Source organism: Equus asinus, chromosome 5 (assembly GCF_041296235.1).
Source record: "Equus asinus isolate D_3611 breed Donkey chromosome 5, EquAss-T2T_v2, whole genome shotgun sequence".
Taxonomy (NCBI): domain Eukaryota; kingdom Metazoa; phylum Chordata; class Mammalia; order Perissodactyla; family Equidae; genus Equus; species Equus asinus.
Window position 1 is genome coordinate 74,974,127 of NC_091794.1, and position 16,412 is coordinate 74,990,538.

Below are 16,412 nucleotides of genomic sequence, written 5' to 3' on the forward strand. Positions count from 1 at the left end.
TGTTTGAGTTTCCTGAAAATTCCAAAACTGGTTCATACTTCTCTGCTTCTGCACACACTGGGCTCTCTAGACGGATTGTGTCTCCCCTCCCTACCCTCCCATACCTGCCGAGCTTCTAGCCATCCTTCAGGTGTCAGCTCCAACTATCCTCTCTGAGAAGCCTTCCCTGGCTTCCCTAGGCAGACACAGGCTGTCCATTTCCGAGACAAACTTACCTTCACTTACACATACCTCCGTTAGCACTGAGCCTCACAAGAAGCCTTCCTGGCTTAAGCAAGATTACATAATTGAATAAGTGAAACAGCCTCAGTTCAGGGAACTCGATAAATATTACTCCACTTCTTCTGTTGTAATTATTGCATTTGCTCCCTTGCATGTCTCCCCAATTGTATTAGTGTCCTGGGGCTGCCAAAGCAAACTATCACAAACTGGGGGGCTTACAACAACCAAATTTGTTCTTTCCCTTTTCTTGAGGCTAAAAGTTCAAAATCAAGGAGTCAGCAGAGCCATGGTCCCTCTGAGGCTCTGGGTAGAATCCTTCTTTTGCTTCCTCCTAGTTTCTGGTGGTGGTCATGGATCCTTTCATGTTCCTTAGCTTACAGCTGCATCACTCCAGTCTCTTCCTCTGTAATTACATGGCATTATCCCTATGTGTTTCCATCTTCACAGGACATTTTTCTCTTCTTATAAGGACATCAGTCATATTGGATTAGGGCCCACCCTAATGACCTCATCCTAACTTAGTTACATCTACAGACCCTATTTCCAAATAAGGTCGCATTCACAGATACCAGGGGTTAGGACTTCAACATAGCTTTTGGTGGCACACAATTCAACCCATGACACCCATGAAAACATTATTTCCTGCAGGGTAAGGACCATTTCTTGTTTGTCTCTGTCTCAATACTCAGCACAGGATCTGGCCAGAGAAGGCGGCCCAGGAAATATTTTTTGAGTGATTGAATATAAACCTTTCTAAATTAGATCTTTCTTTATGCTTTGTGTTCACCAGTGCTCAGTGTGTGCAAAGATCTGGGCTACACGCCTTCTGTAAGCTCTCTCATTTAATTGTATCAAATACCGGGGAGGTAAGTCTCCCTATCCCATAGATAAGGAAACCAAACTTCAGAGAAGTCAAGTGACTTGCTGAGGTCTGCACTCAGGTCTGTCTGATTTCAAAGCTCAGATCACTCTGCATTCTGCTGCCTCTTCTTTCATCTCTGTTTCAGTCAAGCCTGTTTGAGAGTCCAGACTGCCTCAGCTGTGCTTAGGGCAACCCCCCTAAATTGGCTGTGTTCATGCTTTGGCCAGAGTGCTAGAGAATCAACAGCATCCCTTGATGGGGGTGGGGGAATAGAGGGTAGTGCAGAGTGGGCAGCACAGAAATGGCAGCAGGATTGGAGAGAGACTTCAAGGGCAAGGTGATACCCAAGAGGAGAGAATAGGGTGTCCCCTCACCACCCCTTTCCAACTAGGAGAGGCTTCTTCTTGATGCTAAACCTTGAAAAAGATGAATTATATGTTTCTCCAGGACTAAATAAGCTAATGCCATGGGCGTGGATGAGATCCCCTTTTACTGAAGGCTTTCCCCTATAATCAAGAGAAAGCATGGCAATAGGGCAGAGCAAAGGCCCACCAGGAGCTGGGTTTCAGGACTGATTTGGCCAAAGACAGACTCTGATTTAGGGCAAATCATTGTCCTTCTGTCCTCAGTTTCATCATTTCTAGAATGAGCGGTTTGGGCTATAAGTTCTCTCAAGTCACTATTCTTGGTTTCCTGCTTCTATAGAATCTGTTTCCGTTTTATAACTCTATTTTAAGGTGTTTATTACATTGCTGAGAAAAGAAAAAAAAGAACTTTCAGGATGAAATTTCTCTATGCCAAGGAAAAGTTTTTTTTTTTTTCCCTTTTTTGCATGCAAAGCTCGGCTTTGCCTCTTTTGTGTCTTTTTCATTCTGGTATCCCTCACAAGTTTTCTCAGTGGCAACAAGGCTCTCTGGCATGGTCCTTCCTTTTCTTAATACCAAAGATAAAGATTTGCTCAAAAAGTTAAAACCATGTGGACAGTGCTCATCTGGCTCCTACGCTGGTGAATCTGTTACGTGTTCTTGCTGTGACCTGTCCAAACAAAGAGATGGAAGAGAAAAAGATACATAGGTCCAGCTTGTTTAGCTTAGGGCAGTTTTGCAGCCCCCTTGCCAAGTGTAAGCACCATGGTTTCATTTCCTACTCTGCTTTCAGCCTGTTGAAAGTATGCAGGCTCTAAGTGAACATTTCCTGGCGGACTCCTTCTTCCTTGGACATGGAGCATCTCAAGTGGAAAAATGTGCCTCCTTGTTTGTGCAGTTGAGGTCTACCTCCATCTGGGGAGTGGCTAGAGTCAAAGGGATAGAGTTTTGAACATTTCATCTTTAAAGGTCACAGCAGCAGAGATGAGTTGGCTTGGGAAAAAGAATGTTCCTCTTGCCAAGAGTCTATCTCCCAGCTGACTCCTAAGCTGATGAGTCTGGCTGCCAGAGGACCACAGAGTCCTTCCCCTGGTGACTTGGAGTTATTGATAACTGTTTGCATATTCCAACAGCAAATTGAAATCTGTAAGCTTAATGTATATGTCCCCCTCTCCTGCCTTGCATGAGTTTTCTTTGCATCTTGTTCCCAAGGAGGCAGGGGACAGGATTTGGATTTTCCCTTCAAGTACCCCTTACTCTATCCAAACCACAATTGGTGCTATCAGATGTATCAGCTAGCAGGAAGAGGAGTACAGCCTCCCAGATTCTGCATGGAGCTGGTGATGGGAATGGACATACATACTAGTGACAAGCAGTATGCCAGGGATGACTGGGGGCAACATAACAGAGTGGGAACTTCCTACCAGGTTTGAATAAGGGCATGACTTGGGCCCTCACTTTCCCTCTCTGCACCTCAGTTGATATGTCTGTAAAACAAGGATAACAACAATTACTTTCCAAGGTTGTTATGAGGATTGCATGGGAAGCACCTAGCATTACCAGGGACAGAGTACGGAGCAATAACTTTTAGTCCTTTTCTTTGCCTCTTCTCTTTTACCTATGTTATCTCATTCACTCCTCTCAACAATCCTAAAAGATAAGTATAGTTTCCCATTTTATAGATTAGAAAACTCTATCTGCTTCTCTATTGTATCCTAAGTACTAAGCAAAGGTTCAGGTATATAATGAGCCCTCAACAAATAGGTCATTAGTAAATGAATGAATGAACGAGTGAGGCAGTCTTACAGAAGTTAAGAATCTTTCCCACATTTTCAGAGCTAGTATCCCAGATGAGTTAGGACATAAGGCAGGGCATCACAGAAAAATTCATACAAGGAGACAAAAAAAGAACCCAGAAATGGGAACAGAGAAGCATAACATAATTCATCTTTTTTTTATGATTGAGAACACTGTGTTTCACAATTCCAAAGGCATGTTTTAAATATACAAAATCTGAACACAATTTCAAAAACAGACAATAAAACCCCAAACTCAGCTTAAGTCCCAAAACTTCATAAGATAAAAGTACAGATCTTACTAAGGCCTCAGCTTTCTTAAACAAGGCATATGGCCCCAGCATTGGCCAGGAAGGAATAGTGGGTGGCATCTCTGCAGTAATAGTGCCCAGTCTTTGGGAAGAGAGGGGAAGACACTTCACCCAAAAATAACTGGCTCCTGGGGATCCATTCTTGTCATTACCCTGTGACCTTCTGCAAGGAAAAGGTAATAGAAACTCTCTCAGAAGATGAGAAGGAAAAAGACAACTGATAGGTTTGGGAACCTACTGTGTGTGAGGCATTGTGCCTGCCAGGCACTTTACATGCATAGTCTGTTAGACCCCATGACAACCTTGTAAGACGCTGTTTGAGAGTTGAAAACCTGAGAGTCAGATATTTGCCCAAGGTCTCACAGTACCTTAGTGATGGAGCAATAACTGAACCCAAATCTGAGTTGAAAGCCTGTGTACTTTACACTTTTCATACTGCCTTAAAGCCTCTTATATGCCATGCTACCTCTCCAGAATGGGTCTCAGAGCCAGAAGCAGAGCTCAGGGATCAGAGACCATCTGACGGCTCAGTAGTGTGGCAGGATGCGTCAGCAGGGTGGCGGTAGGGTCCTGGCCAGGTCTCTACTCTGCCTACCAACTGAGTTAGACTTCTCCCTGGCCACTTCATCCAGTCTCACATCTCCTCGTGTGTCTTGCTCTTGTCCATCTTATGTTTTAGAAAAAATGCCTCACCCTTAACTGCTTATCTCTTTTTCCTCTATTCTTGCCATTACTTTTACATGATAATAAAGGTGTGTCTGATAGTCAAGAAGAGGAGGTGGGGTTTTGATATTCTGCACTCCAATTCACCCCCCACCAGCACTAAAGGAATATGTGAAAAAGAACTATCAACAGAAAATGTGTTGAATATTGTATATATGAGTCATTTTTTCATCATAATATAACAACTTAGAGGTCAAGAACTTTTTTTTTGATTGACATAATAGGTGGCCCTGCTATGCTACTAAATAAAGAAACTGTTTTTGAGTAAATAAAAGAAGACTTCTTTATACTGTGGATTGAATCTAGTACACTCTCACCCACCACAACATAGGATGAAAATATCAATGAACTCCAGGGTGTTTTTCAGCATATTGCCTGCCAGGGTCTCACCTGGACCAATCAAGGTAGTCTAGACATTCCTAGAGAAGCAACATATGACCCTTTGAAGATGGATGCTCCATTATCTCCCCATCCTAGCTAGTAGGGCACAGATGGTTCTCACTGACCCAGAGTCAGACCCAGAATGAGCCAGAATTGGGGTAGAAGTCCATTGTTGGGGATCTAGAGTCAGGTAGCCTGAGTTTGAATCCCGGCTCTGTCATTTACTCCTGTGTGACCTTGAACAAGTTACCTAACACCCCTATGTGTTGGTTTCCTCAACTTTAAAATGAGTTGATACTAATAGTACCTACCACCCAGGATTGTTTTGAGGATTACTGAGAAATGTATGTAAAGCCTGGCATGATGTAAGCATTCCACACAGGTTCACTGCTATTATTCCTATTCTTATTCTTATCACTCCAAGTAATAGCAGGTAAGAAGCGGGTGGGGGTGAGGAGTCCTACAGAGATGTCTCTGACTAGAGCTCTCTGATCCTCTTTTGTTCTGGCTCTGAGGAGCCTCCACCCAGACCATTCAGTTAACAGGTGATTCCCAACAGGTTCCAACTCCGTGGCCACCAACAGAGGGTCTAAGACTAGAAATCTGCTTGAGCAGTTAGAAACCTCAGAGTTCCTGAAAAATTCAGGGTCTCTGGAGTAAGGAGGCCATGATTTAAGAAACCCCAGATAATGTAGTCAAATTGTTAGTATTCACAGAATCATTAGCCACTCAAGTTAGGCATGCTTGGGATGACAGATATTGGACTTTCCCATAAGGTCTAGTTCTCTCAGATTTCTAGTTGGGGTTTCAAGCATCTAGGAAAAGGGAAGAGAGGATTAAACCCCACAGTCAGTTCAGCTCCTTGTTGCCTCAGGAAACTGTAAGGCAAGGCCTATATCAAAACAGCCCTTGAAACCCAGACTTTGGATCAAGAAACCAAGGGTCTGGTCTTCTCCATGTGACTATAAACAACTTCTGTCACCTCGCTAAGTCTTAGTTTCCTCATCAGAAAAATGGAGATAATAATAGTATCAACCTCATGGGGTGTTTTGAAAAGATTAAAGGAGCTAGTATGTAAAGCAACCAGTACAGTTCCTATCATGGAAGTCAATAATTGTTAGTTCCATTTTCATTCCTTTCCTCTGATTTTGTGCTGAATTTGTGGTGTGGTTGGGAGACATTCTTAAGAAAATCAGAGTTGTTCATTGTTTGCTGTGTGCTTCTGAGATGACTTAACCCTCTGAATGAACATTCCGTTTTGTGTCTCTGACCCAGAATGGCAGCCCAGAGTTATCAAACAAAAGCTTAAGAGTGAATGAGAATGTGGGGTGCACTCTGGCCCTATGAAGACATAAAGGGCAGACATTCTGAGCCATGGGGTGCTTGGGATGAACAGAGATGGTAACCAGAGAACCAGCATGTGGTCCTTGAAGGAAGGTTGCCCTGTTATCTAACAGCGAGTATGCTGAGTAGGGGGTTAGGGAGTCAATGACTTTCAACCAACAGCAGGGTTAGAAGGAAGTCTAGCCTTGTGGGATGAGATGGAATCACATCTCGTTTCCCAGGAGGCCCGTGGACTATATCACTGAGATTCCTGATGCTATTATGTAATTATTGGTATTAGTGTATGTCAACTCTGTGTGATTGTCAACTTGACTATTTTTCTGCTGTGTGCATTTTTCTGTAATTATTTCCATTTTGTTCTCTCTTTATTTTAGGAAAACATTTTGAAAATGTCAACCTGTCTAGTGGTGCCAAGGGGAAGACTACAAAAGGGGCTTTTATTGTTTTCTGGGCCGGATTGTGAGAGCTAGATATGGTGGGGGCCCAGAAACAGAGAGATATCCACAAGAGGATGGTGAGACTCAGAGAGACAGAGTAAGGCCCTTGAGATACCTCTCCCTCCTTACTTTTTTTTTATTTTTATTTTTTTATTTTATTTATTTATTTTTTGAGGAAGATTAGCCCTGAGCTAACATCTGTCAACCCTCCTCTTTTTGCTGAGGAAGACTGGCCCTGAGCTCACATCCGTGCCCATCTTCCTCTACTTTTTTATATGTGGGATGCCTACAGCATGGCTTGTCAAGCGGTGCCATGTCCACACCTGGGATCTGAACCGGCGAACCACAGGCTGGCGAAGCAGAACGTGCACACTTAACCACTGCGCCACCGGGCTGGCCCCATCCCTCCTTATTTTTGGGGGCTTTTCTCTCCTCTAGGGTCTGTGTTTCTGACATGCACTCATTCAACAAGTGTTTGTTTAGGGTCTCCCATGTTCCAGCCTAGATGCTAGGATACAACAGTGAAGAAAACAGATAAAGTCTCTTCTCCAGTGGAGCTTCGATCTAGTGGCAGAGACAGACAATAATAGAATAAATATATATTACAATTTCATTCAATAAACATTTATTGGGCACCCTACTTTCAGCATGGGAATCAGAGCTCTCATAATGATAACTATAATAATAAAAATAATAGCAACTATCATTTATTGAAGACTCACTACGTATCAGGCACTAGGTCAGGCATTTTACATGGATTATCTCATTTAATCCTCGTAACAACCTTATGAAGCTGTATTAATATTCCCATAAAGAAAGTGAGGCTTGGAGACATTAAGAAACTTGTGCAAGGCCACACACTTAAAGTTAAGTTACCAGTTAAACCAGGACCCCAAATACCTGGTTTCTTGTTATAGCTTTGTCATTTATTACTTGAGTAATATTGGGCAAAATAATTCAATACTATGAGCCTGGTAAGAACAGCCTTACTCATTAGGCCAGAGTTTGGATCCAGGGCCTAAGACTATAACAAAACTGTCCTCTTTTCACACTGGTATGTTATTTTTCAGATGAAGAAATTATTGCGCCTCAGAGAGGTTACATAGACATTTCAGAGCCTTGTATATTTTCCCTGAAAATAATATCTATGACTTGTTGAGCAATTATGTGACTGGCATGTTACCTTAAAATCTTTCAACTCGGAGGTGCTCAACCTTGTCTGCTATTACAATAATCCAGGAATTCAGAAAAAAAATCAGTGCCCGAGCCCCATCCCCAGAGCAATTGAATCAGGATCTTGAGGGTTAGGACCTGGGAGTGGGATGTTTTTTAAGTTCCCCAGGTGATCCTGATACACAGAGAAGGCAAAGAACTCTTGCCCTGATTCTCACACCTTCAGAACACGTGCATTAATTGCCTCATTTTACAGATAAGAAATATGAGCTCAGGGAGGTGAACTGCCTTGCCCAAAGTGACAGCACAGATGTGGCAAAGGCAGGACTTAGCCCCTGGTCTGATTCCAAAGCCCATATACCTGTAGCCCTCCAAGCTGTCACCTACATGACAAGATGGCATTCTCTCTAACTCCAGGAGATGTTCGCTGGCCTTTGAGCTTGTATTCAACATGCAACTCCTCTCTTTCCTTCCTTCCCTGTCCCTACTGCCCCTCTCTTCCCTTGCCCAAAACCCCACAACCAGATTCAATCAGACTTCACGATCAGGAGTTCACATGGATGCACTGGGTGGAGGCCCCTGCTTTGGGGTGACAGTACCCAGCTCAGGATAATGCCCACCATGGGCCTCTCAGGAGGTTCAGACCCTCCTGGCCAACTATCAACATTCCTTCCTTGAATCTTCCTATAAAGACAGTGGTCCTGAGCTCACAGCACAGCAAGTTACTTTTCTGGGAAAATTTTTTTAAAAAGCAGAGACTTTAAAATTCAAATTAAATAACACAGGAAAAAAGGGCAAAATCATGAAAAAATGTGGTCAATCATTAGCAGAGAGGTTGAAAAGTCACGCTCCAATTGCTCTAAAAATTCACAGAACCCAGGTCTCCTTAAAATAGTTTTGCAAAGTACATTGAGAATTCCACGCAGTAATATGAACCATAAGTCTTGCTGCTGCCACTGAACATGCTGAGGCTGGCTAAGCCAAAGGAGCTTGACATTAACCCAACGCTCTGCAAAACTCAACAGGAAAGCATGAGGGAGACACAGTTGCAAAACTGCCCCAGATGTGTACATTTTCTGCTCCGTTAAAATGACTTGGATGAGAGGCAAAGTACATTTGGCCTGCAGAAAGAAGGAGTTAAGGGAGGGGCAGGCACAGGACAGTCAGCCTCATCACAAGCTTCCCACTCCCCAGCCTGGCCTCCCCTCCAATCCTTCCCCTACACTGCTTCTAGAGAAAACTGTCTAAAATGCAAATGTGACCATAGCCTTCCAGGGCTCCTATAGCCAAACTGCTTTGCTATAAGTCTCAATTTTCTCAACTCTATCATGGGGTTAATTCTACCCACTTCAAGGGTTTGGTGTAAGTTAACTGCAATCATGTATACGTGGTGCTTGGCATTGATGGTTTATAGTAAGCTTTGGAAAAAAAGTAGATATCACCATTATCATCACTGAAACCAGGTCATATGAGGACAAGCAGGTGAAGGAAGCCAAGATGTCTGGGCAGAAGACAGACAAGGTCCTAGGCAGACAGGATCCCAAGTTTTCCCATATCTGAAGAGCTGACAGGAGACTCTTGGTGGTGAACCTGGTGGGGCAGTTACAAGGTGAAAGATTCTGCCTCAGTGTAAGCAGAGAAGACCTTTCTAACAGTCAGTAGGGTCTGAAAGTGAAGGTGTGGTAGTAACCTTCCAGACAGTAGAACTGCATAAAAGGTGTCTCGATGATCATCTGGCAGGGATATTGAAGAGGGGATTCAACCATGATTTGGTTGGACTTGACCTTTTGAACCAACTCTTCCAGTCTGAAATCTGTACTTTTGAACTGTGTTTGCTTGCCGATCAATGAATCGTCAACATCTTGAGTTTTTGGTATGTGTAAAGCCCAGGGCTACCTCTCCGGGTCAAAGAGGTACTCTGATTCAGTTTTCACTAAGGTGGAGGAGGCACACAGTGGGTTCTTCGTGAAGCTATGTTCAAAGACTGACTGTGTTATTCATACAGGAAACAGAAACTCCAGGTGTCTTTCTGTTGCCCTTAGGTTGTCTGAGGGTGTCTCTCTGAGCATCTGTACTGGCCATTCCTTCTCTAGAATCCGTTCTGAGCACCTACAGACAAAATGTATTTGCATCTGTGTTTACTCTGTTGGTATCCACGTCATTGTTTATTCTTTTCTTCTTTCTGGGTTCTTGGGAAATGGAACTGTCCCCTACGAGAATTATTTACACTGACTTGGGTGGGGAATTTGTTTGAGCCTGAGGGTGCAGTGATATTTAATATGTTTATGAATGTGTCTGTCTCACAAGGAATGGAATCACTGTTCTGCCCCTTGGTCACTGGGAATGGGAAAGACAGAGTTGGGATTCAGCTCCAATTCTGAAAAGAAGGGACAGATTTTCAGAAAAACCATGTGCGAGGTTTGCTATTCGTGCTCTCTGTGTCTTTCTTTAACGTATTTGTTCTGTAAACATTTACTCCCAGGCCTTGTGCTAGGAACCTGGCATACCCAGCTTACTCAGCCTTTTTGTGCCCCCCTCAAAAAGCTCATTCAATGAGGGGAGATAAAGGTGCCGGGGCAACTTAGAAAGAGCCTGCCTGTGCTTGAGGAGTGTGGGTGGTTGGGGAAGGCTTCGCAAATGAGATGACATCTGAGCTGGTCTTTAGGGAAAGTTGAGGTCACTGTGCACTCTGGGAGGAAGAATTTCCCAGGGTGAGGGCAGAGCAAGCACAAAGGCTTGGAACCTGATAAAACATGCTGTCTTGGGACATGTCAAATAGTTTAATGTGTCTGGAGTATTCTGTGTCCAGGAAGGTGGTAAGAGATGAGACTGGTAATGTATTTTGAGGTCACCTTCCTTTAGATGGGATAGGAGGTTGACCAGAGTGCTACTTGAAGTTATTTTGCAAACATAGTTTGGAGCTTCATGGATTTTCGTTACATATGGCCAACTCTGCATGATCTGTCTTGTGAATTATCAGAAGTCTTGCTACACATTACTTCCCCTTGACCACCATAGGAATGTATTCTTAAAATAAAAACTCATTTAAGATCAGTCCAAAGAAATCATAATCATGAGGGTAAATCTACTGGAACAACTCAGAGTGGCTCCTCTTTTTTCCAGAAGTGTGTCAGGCAACATAGGACAACATCTACATCTACCTCAGGACATCTACCTCAGGACAACTTGTGGTCATGTCTGGCTGTCGCTGCATATGTACCAGAGGCTTGGTTTAAGGGAACTTGATCTGACCTGTACATTTGGGTCTGGGAGCTGTGTATTGATGGGGTTCACCTATATAAAGTACTCCCCAAATCATAGTGAAATAATTTGGGGGTTTTGGCTTATTTACTTCATTATTAGTGTAGCTGATCTGAAATGTGAGCCCAGTGCTTTTTTAAAAGTAATCTTTAATGCTTTCTGATTATAAAGTAATACCTGCTTATTGTGGAAAATAGTTAAATTAAATACAAATGTATATACACACAAAGGAAAAGAAAATCGCCCACCACAACCAAGGAACAACCTTTTGGTGCACATATTTTGTTTTTTTCTTATAGGTCGAGTTCATTAAAATGAATCTTTAAAGAAATATAACATTTAATTCAGTCTGCTACCTCCATTAAGCATTCCTCTATGAGAACACTTTTCTCACTATAGCATACTTACTTACTTACACTTTTTTTTTAACACTCCCAGACTGGATTGTAAGGGTTTTGAGGACAGGGGAGGTGTGTTATTCATATAGTAACCTAATTTTGGCACAGGAATCCAAAACCGAAACTCAAGTTGTGATACACTAAGACTGCAAGGCATCCAGGTGTTCGTCCTGTTTGCTCCTCCTTCTCTCACCAGCACGTAGCCCAAAATCAGGCATGTAGTGCGCGCCCAATGAATATTGGTTGCTTGAAGAAAAGAATGAATGATTGGATGGCTGGGTGAGTGTGGATTTTCATTTATTATTTTTCACCCGAAATTCACTGAGTCCCTACCAAGTGCCAGGTCTGGGCTAGGCAGTAGGGATGTAAGTAGGCACATTTGATCCAAAGCCCGCCATCTCGGAGGCATCAGTGTGAAGATGCTGACCCCCTCTAATGTGGGATGGGGTTCCTAGGAGTCAGCCCTCTTTCAGCTGGTGTTCACAGCTTGCGTGGAGGGACCCAAGCTCCTCCAGGCTCTCTTCTGCCTGTGGTATTAGGACAGAGCAAAGACTGCTATTCCACAGACTCCCATTCCTGAACCTCTCAAAGTGCTTCAGAAACGCCCAGCTAGCCCTGACCTTGCCTTCCTGAAGAGCGCTTCTCCACTCCCTGCTTCATTCCAGCTGGTCCCAGTTCAGAGACGGGCAGGCTGTGGAGGGGTGCCACTGCTCCCTCTGGCTGAGAGCAGCCCTCGACAAACTCTCCACCACTCCCAGCCAGCTAGTCCAACTGGAAATCCCAGATAAGCCCCAGTTCTGGTCAGAACTAGTTGGGCAGCTCTAGGGGAACGTTTCTGGCTGACTGACCCTCCCCACAGCCGGAGCTGGCAGTTTTACAAAATAAATAAATAAATAAATAAAGCGAACTAAAGGGGCTGAGAGGAGTGGCTAAAATTACTTGAAGCACTCCAAAATTCTACTCGCTTGCAAGTGCAAGTTTACACTTACGATCCAAACAAGATTGTCCCCCGCCCCGCATTCATTCTTTTGCACTCTCTCCTCTCCTTTGCAATGCAGTTGCGTTGCAATGCAATTTATTTTGCAGAGGGATTGTTGAAGCAATATAATCCTTCCCGCAGCGCGACTTTTACTCACTGCATTTTTTTCCTGCAGTGCCATTGTTGTTATTATTATTGCAATTCAATCTTTTTGCCCTTTCTCCTCCCTACTCGAATCGCGCTCCGGCTGTGATTGCTCGGGTCTGACTTTGCGAGTGGCGGTGCGCTTCCAAACCTCCCTCATCCGCCCCCCGCTCCCCTTTCCCCCCTCCCTCTCTTTTCCGCGCCCAGGCGAGAGCAGCCGATTGGCAGAGCGGTGCTTTCAGGAACAATAACAGTGGGGGGAGCCCCGGGCCCGGGGAGCCGCCCCCGCCCCCCGGCCCGGCTGCGCGGCTCGCGCCCCCCGCCGGCTCCCACCTCGGCGCCCGCCCCGCGGGCTGACCGGCCCGAGCGGGCCCGCCCCCGGCGCCCACCATGTACGCCTTTGTGCGGTTCCTGGAGGACAACGTCTGCTACGCGCTGCCCGTGTCGTGCGTGCGCGACTTCAGCCCCCGCTCGCGGCTGGATTTTGACAACCAGAAGGTGTACGCCGTGTACCGGGGCCCGGAGGAGCTGGGCGCCGGGCCCGAGATTCCCCCGCGCGCCCCCCGCGACTGGGGCGCGCTGCTGCTGCACAAGGCCCAGATCCTGGCGCTGGCAGGTGAGCAGGGGCCGGAGGGACGGGGGCCCTGGGCGGGGGGCGGCGCCGGGACCGGGAGGGGGCCGGGCGCCGGGCGAGGGTGCCGGGGGAGCCACTGCTTGCTCCGGCCTCCTCCTTCCGCTCCCTGGGCTCTTCTTTGGGGGAACAGGGTGTCTGTAAGAGGCCAGACCAGTTAAAAACGCCAGATAGTCCCCTTTGTCTTTCCCACCTCCCGACACTCCCGCGCTGTCAGTCTGTCTCCATCCCTTTTTCGTTGTCTGTCCTCCTGTTCATTCTCCTGGTCCCTTCACTTTCTCTCTCTCCCCTCGCCTGTCTGTACCTTTATTTCTCTGTCGCTCACCTTCTCTTCACCTCTCTCCCAGTTCCTTCTGACTCCTTAAGTTTCTCTATCTGTCTGTCTCTCTCCCTTTAAGGCCGTTGGTCCCTCCCGGGAGTGAGGAGGCAGGGCAGATATTGTCAGACTCTTCTAGGTGGGAGTCCCTCTTCACAGAGAGAAGGTATGACATCCTTGTCCCATCTGGGCCATCATTGGACAGGATGAGGAGGCCTTGAACACTGGGCACCACTCTCTTCTGCCCCTCCCTGGCCAGGTGGCAGAGGTGAGGAAGTAGTGGCCCTCAGCATCCCTTAGCCTCTACATCTCTTTTGACTCTCTCAGAAGGCTCCCTGAGTGAGAGCTGGGTGCCAGGAAAGAGTTTCTAGGTCAAGGTAAGACCAGACCTCCCATCCCTGCTCTCCCAGGACCCTGGGAGATGAGCAGGGCAGGTGGTCTCATTCCCATCTGACAGGTGAGGATATTGAGGTTCAGTTGGTGATAGGACAAGAAACTAGCGCTTCAGCCTCCTATACCGAATTCTTTCTGCCATCCTGGGGCATCTTTTCCTTTGTAAAGAAGCAGTGGACCCACTTTCCCAGCTAGTTCTAGGAGGCTTGGGTACAGGCATGAGGGGAAGAGGAGAGTATCACTTCCGTTTTGGGGAGCAGCCTTTGAGCTGCTGCTGGTAAGGAGGGTGTGCCTTAGAGTCGGCAGAGACATAAGCCACCCTGCCCTCCACTTGGAAGGAAGACCAGGGGTTAGCAACTGAATGAAGATGTTGCTAGTATTCTGTAGTTTTGAGATCGTTGCTGTTTTTTCCAACTTCCTTTGCTTTCTCACATTTAGCCTAAAAGATGAATCCAGCATGCATGTATCATATTTAAATTCGGTAGAAATGGAAACTGTGGCATGAAACAGAGAAGTGACTTGCCTAGGGTCCCATGGCAAAATAGCAGTAGATTAGAGCTTGGGCTCATGACTAGTTGTTTTCCTCCACCTCTTGTTGCCTCTGGAAAGTGAGTTTGCAGGAGGTGAGGAGTAGAAGGAGAACTGGCAACTCCTGAGCACCGGGGGCCCTTTTTGACAGACTTTATCCTCACCTCCTCCCTGACAAACCCTGGGGCACAGGGGTGTAGACCCACTCGAAACACCTGGAGACACCTGGAGCCAGAACAGAATGAGGGGAAGTATGGAGAAAAGGGAAGCCTTTGTCGCTGATTAGGTTTTATTTTGTTCATTTCCTGTTTTTAATTACCTGAGGGAAGGGATTAGGACTTTATTCACCAAGGCTGTAGACCTGAGGCGGTCAGAACTAGGCTGTAACCTTTGCTTCCCTTTGGCTAGAAGGAAAGCAAGCGTGCTTCTTGAAGATCGTATTGTACTCCCAGATTGGAAAGGCCTTAGGAGAGGGAAAGGGATGTGTGTCAGAAGGAGTCAGTGGTATGGAGGTGTCTTAGTGTGTAAGGGCTGTTTTCCTCTTTTAGAGATTGTTCCTTCATCCATTTATTTATTCAGCAAACGTGAACACTGTGCTTGGCTCTTCCAGCGCCACAGAGAGGCTGCTCAGGCAGATGGCAGCCCCCACCGATTCCAATTTTAAAAATCGATGAAAGTCCTCATAATTAAGACACATGAAGTTGTTGGTCTGAGGACCATGAATCTTGAATCTGTAGACTATTCTTCCTCCACATTGGAATGTTGATAAATCTCTGGGGTTATTAAAAACAAAAAAAACCCTGGGCAACATCTGGAAATTGGCAGAGCAGCTCCAGAGAAGCATGGCGCCAGTTTGAGCGAAGTGAGTTGAAAAGCGCTTTCCCCCACCTCTCTTCAGTTTTTCTCTTGGGAGGATAAAGGGAGAAAAAGAAACAACTTGAGGTTGGCTAGACCATATTTTGAATTCCAATCAGCTGGTTAATTTTTAAATTGGAGCCGCTGCCCTGGCTGCAGACCTGATTGGAAGGGCCAGGGTGGGTTTGGGAATTCATTTATCCTGGAGAAACTCTCCTGTGTCTCTTGAAACCCCATCTTGACTTGAATGTGGTAGCTCTGAGAATGGCCCGCGGTGACTTCATCTTAAAGAGCTCACCCTGGATGTAAATACCACAGTGTCGTGGCATCGATGTGAGGAGGTGGCCCTCAGGGGGGAGGCAGAGATGGCTTGAATGTTTGTGAATTAGCCGTGAGTCATTAATCCCTCTTTGGCACCAACAGCATGGTTTCAGAGGTAGTTTCAGAGCCACTTTATGGCATTTGGTGAGAAGTGTGTTACTCTGCTGAGTATTTGCCCAGGCCAACCCAGAGCTTCTCCAAGTGTCCCTCTTTTTGTAGAGGAAACGTCAAAGCCAGCTGCTGTGGGGCTTTGTATTTTTCCAGCCCGTGGTGGTTGACACCATGGTTTCAGTGTGTGTCACATCCTAGTGTATGGCTCTCTTCTCACGGAATTGCAATTTCAGTTCAAGAAAAAAGCAAATCCGCTTTATTGATCTTTATTTATTACTATGTGCCTGTGCATTACCTCTGTTAGTACTCCCTGTGACCCTGTTGGTAGGGATTGCTATTGTTATTATTTCCATTTTATAGATGAGGACACTGAGGCTCAGAGACTTGCCTGCAGACACACAGCTAATAAATGGCAAAGCCTGGCTTGGAACAAAGGCCTTCCAGAGCCGAGCCCCTGCTTGGCAATCTCCTTTGTAAATAGCTGATGTTCCCATCAGCCACATCGCGTGCCTGGAGGGAATGAAAGGAAATGGAAGAACTGTCCATGAAACTGACAGCTCCAGGCAAGTTTTCGAGCCAGAGGACAGTTTCAGTTTCTGAGTTTTCCAACCCATTCTGCTCTCCCTCTTCCTCTCTTACCAGCCTCCCTCCTACAGAGCACACACACCTTGCCCTCCCCCCTCCAGTTGTCACTGTCCTGAGGAAATCTTCTTGAAGGAGCTCCCATCCTCCCTGGAGGGTCCACATAAATCAAGACTTGGCTTATGTTTGGACTGTGGTCTCTCCTTATTCACTTTTTTATTTGCCAAACAGATTGTGAAAGTGAGAGCTACCCATTTGGAGAGCTCACCATTATCTAAC

General features: G+C 45.8%; 2 protein-coding genes across 8 annotated transcripts in view; both read left to right on the forward strand.

The window, feature by feature from the left end:
- Nucleotides 1-16,412, forward strand: part of AGBL4 (AGBL carboxypeptidase 4) — a 1,219,476-nt gene that overhangs the window by 956,837 nt on the left and 246,227 nt on the right. The window lies entirely within an intron of this gene.
- The window catches only part of BEND5 (BEN domain containing 5), a 47,733-nt gene continuing 43,909 nt past the window's right edge, over nucleotides 12,589-16,412 (forward strand). Inside the window, exon 1 of one of the 4 annotated variants that reach the window (XM_044770756.2) lies at nucleotides 12,589-13,012. Coding sequence is in view for 1 of the 4 variants with exons in the window: in XM_044770752.2 (XP_044626687.1) it covers nucleotides 12,787-13,012 (226 nt within the window). In the remaining 3 variants the exon portion in view is untranslated. The remainder of the gene's footprint in view (nucleotides 13,013-16,412) is intronic. The other 3 variants (XM_044770755.2, XM_044770752.2, XM_044770757.2) reach the window with 3 other exon arrangements.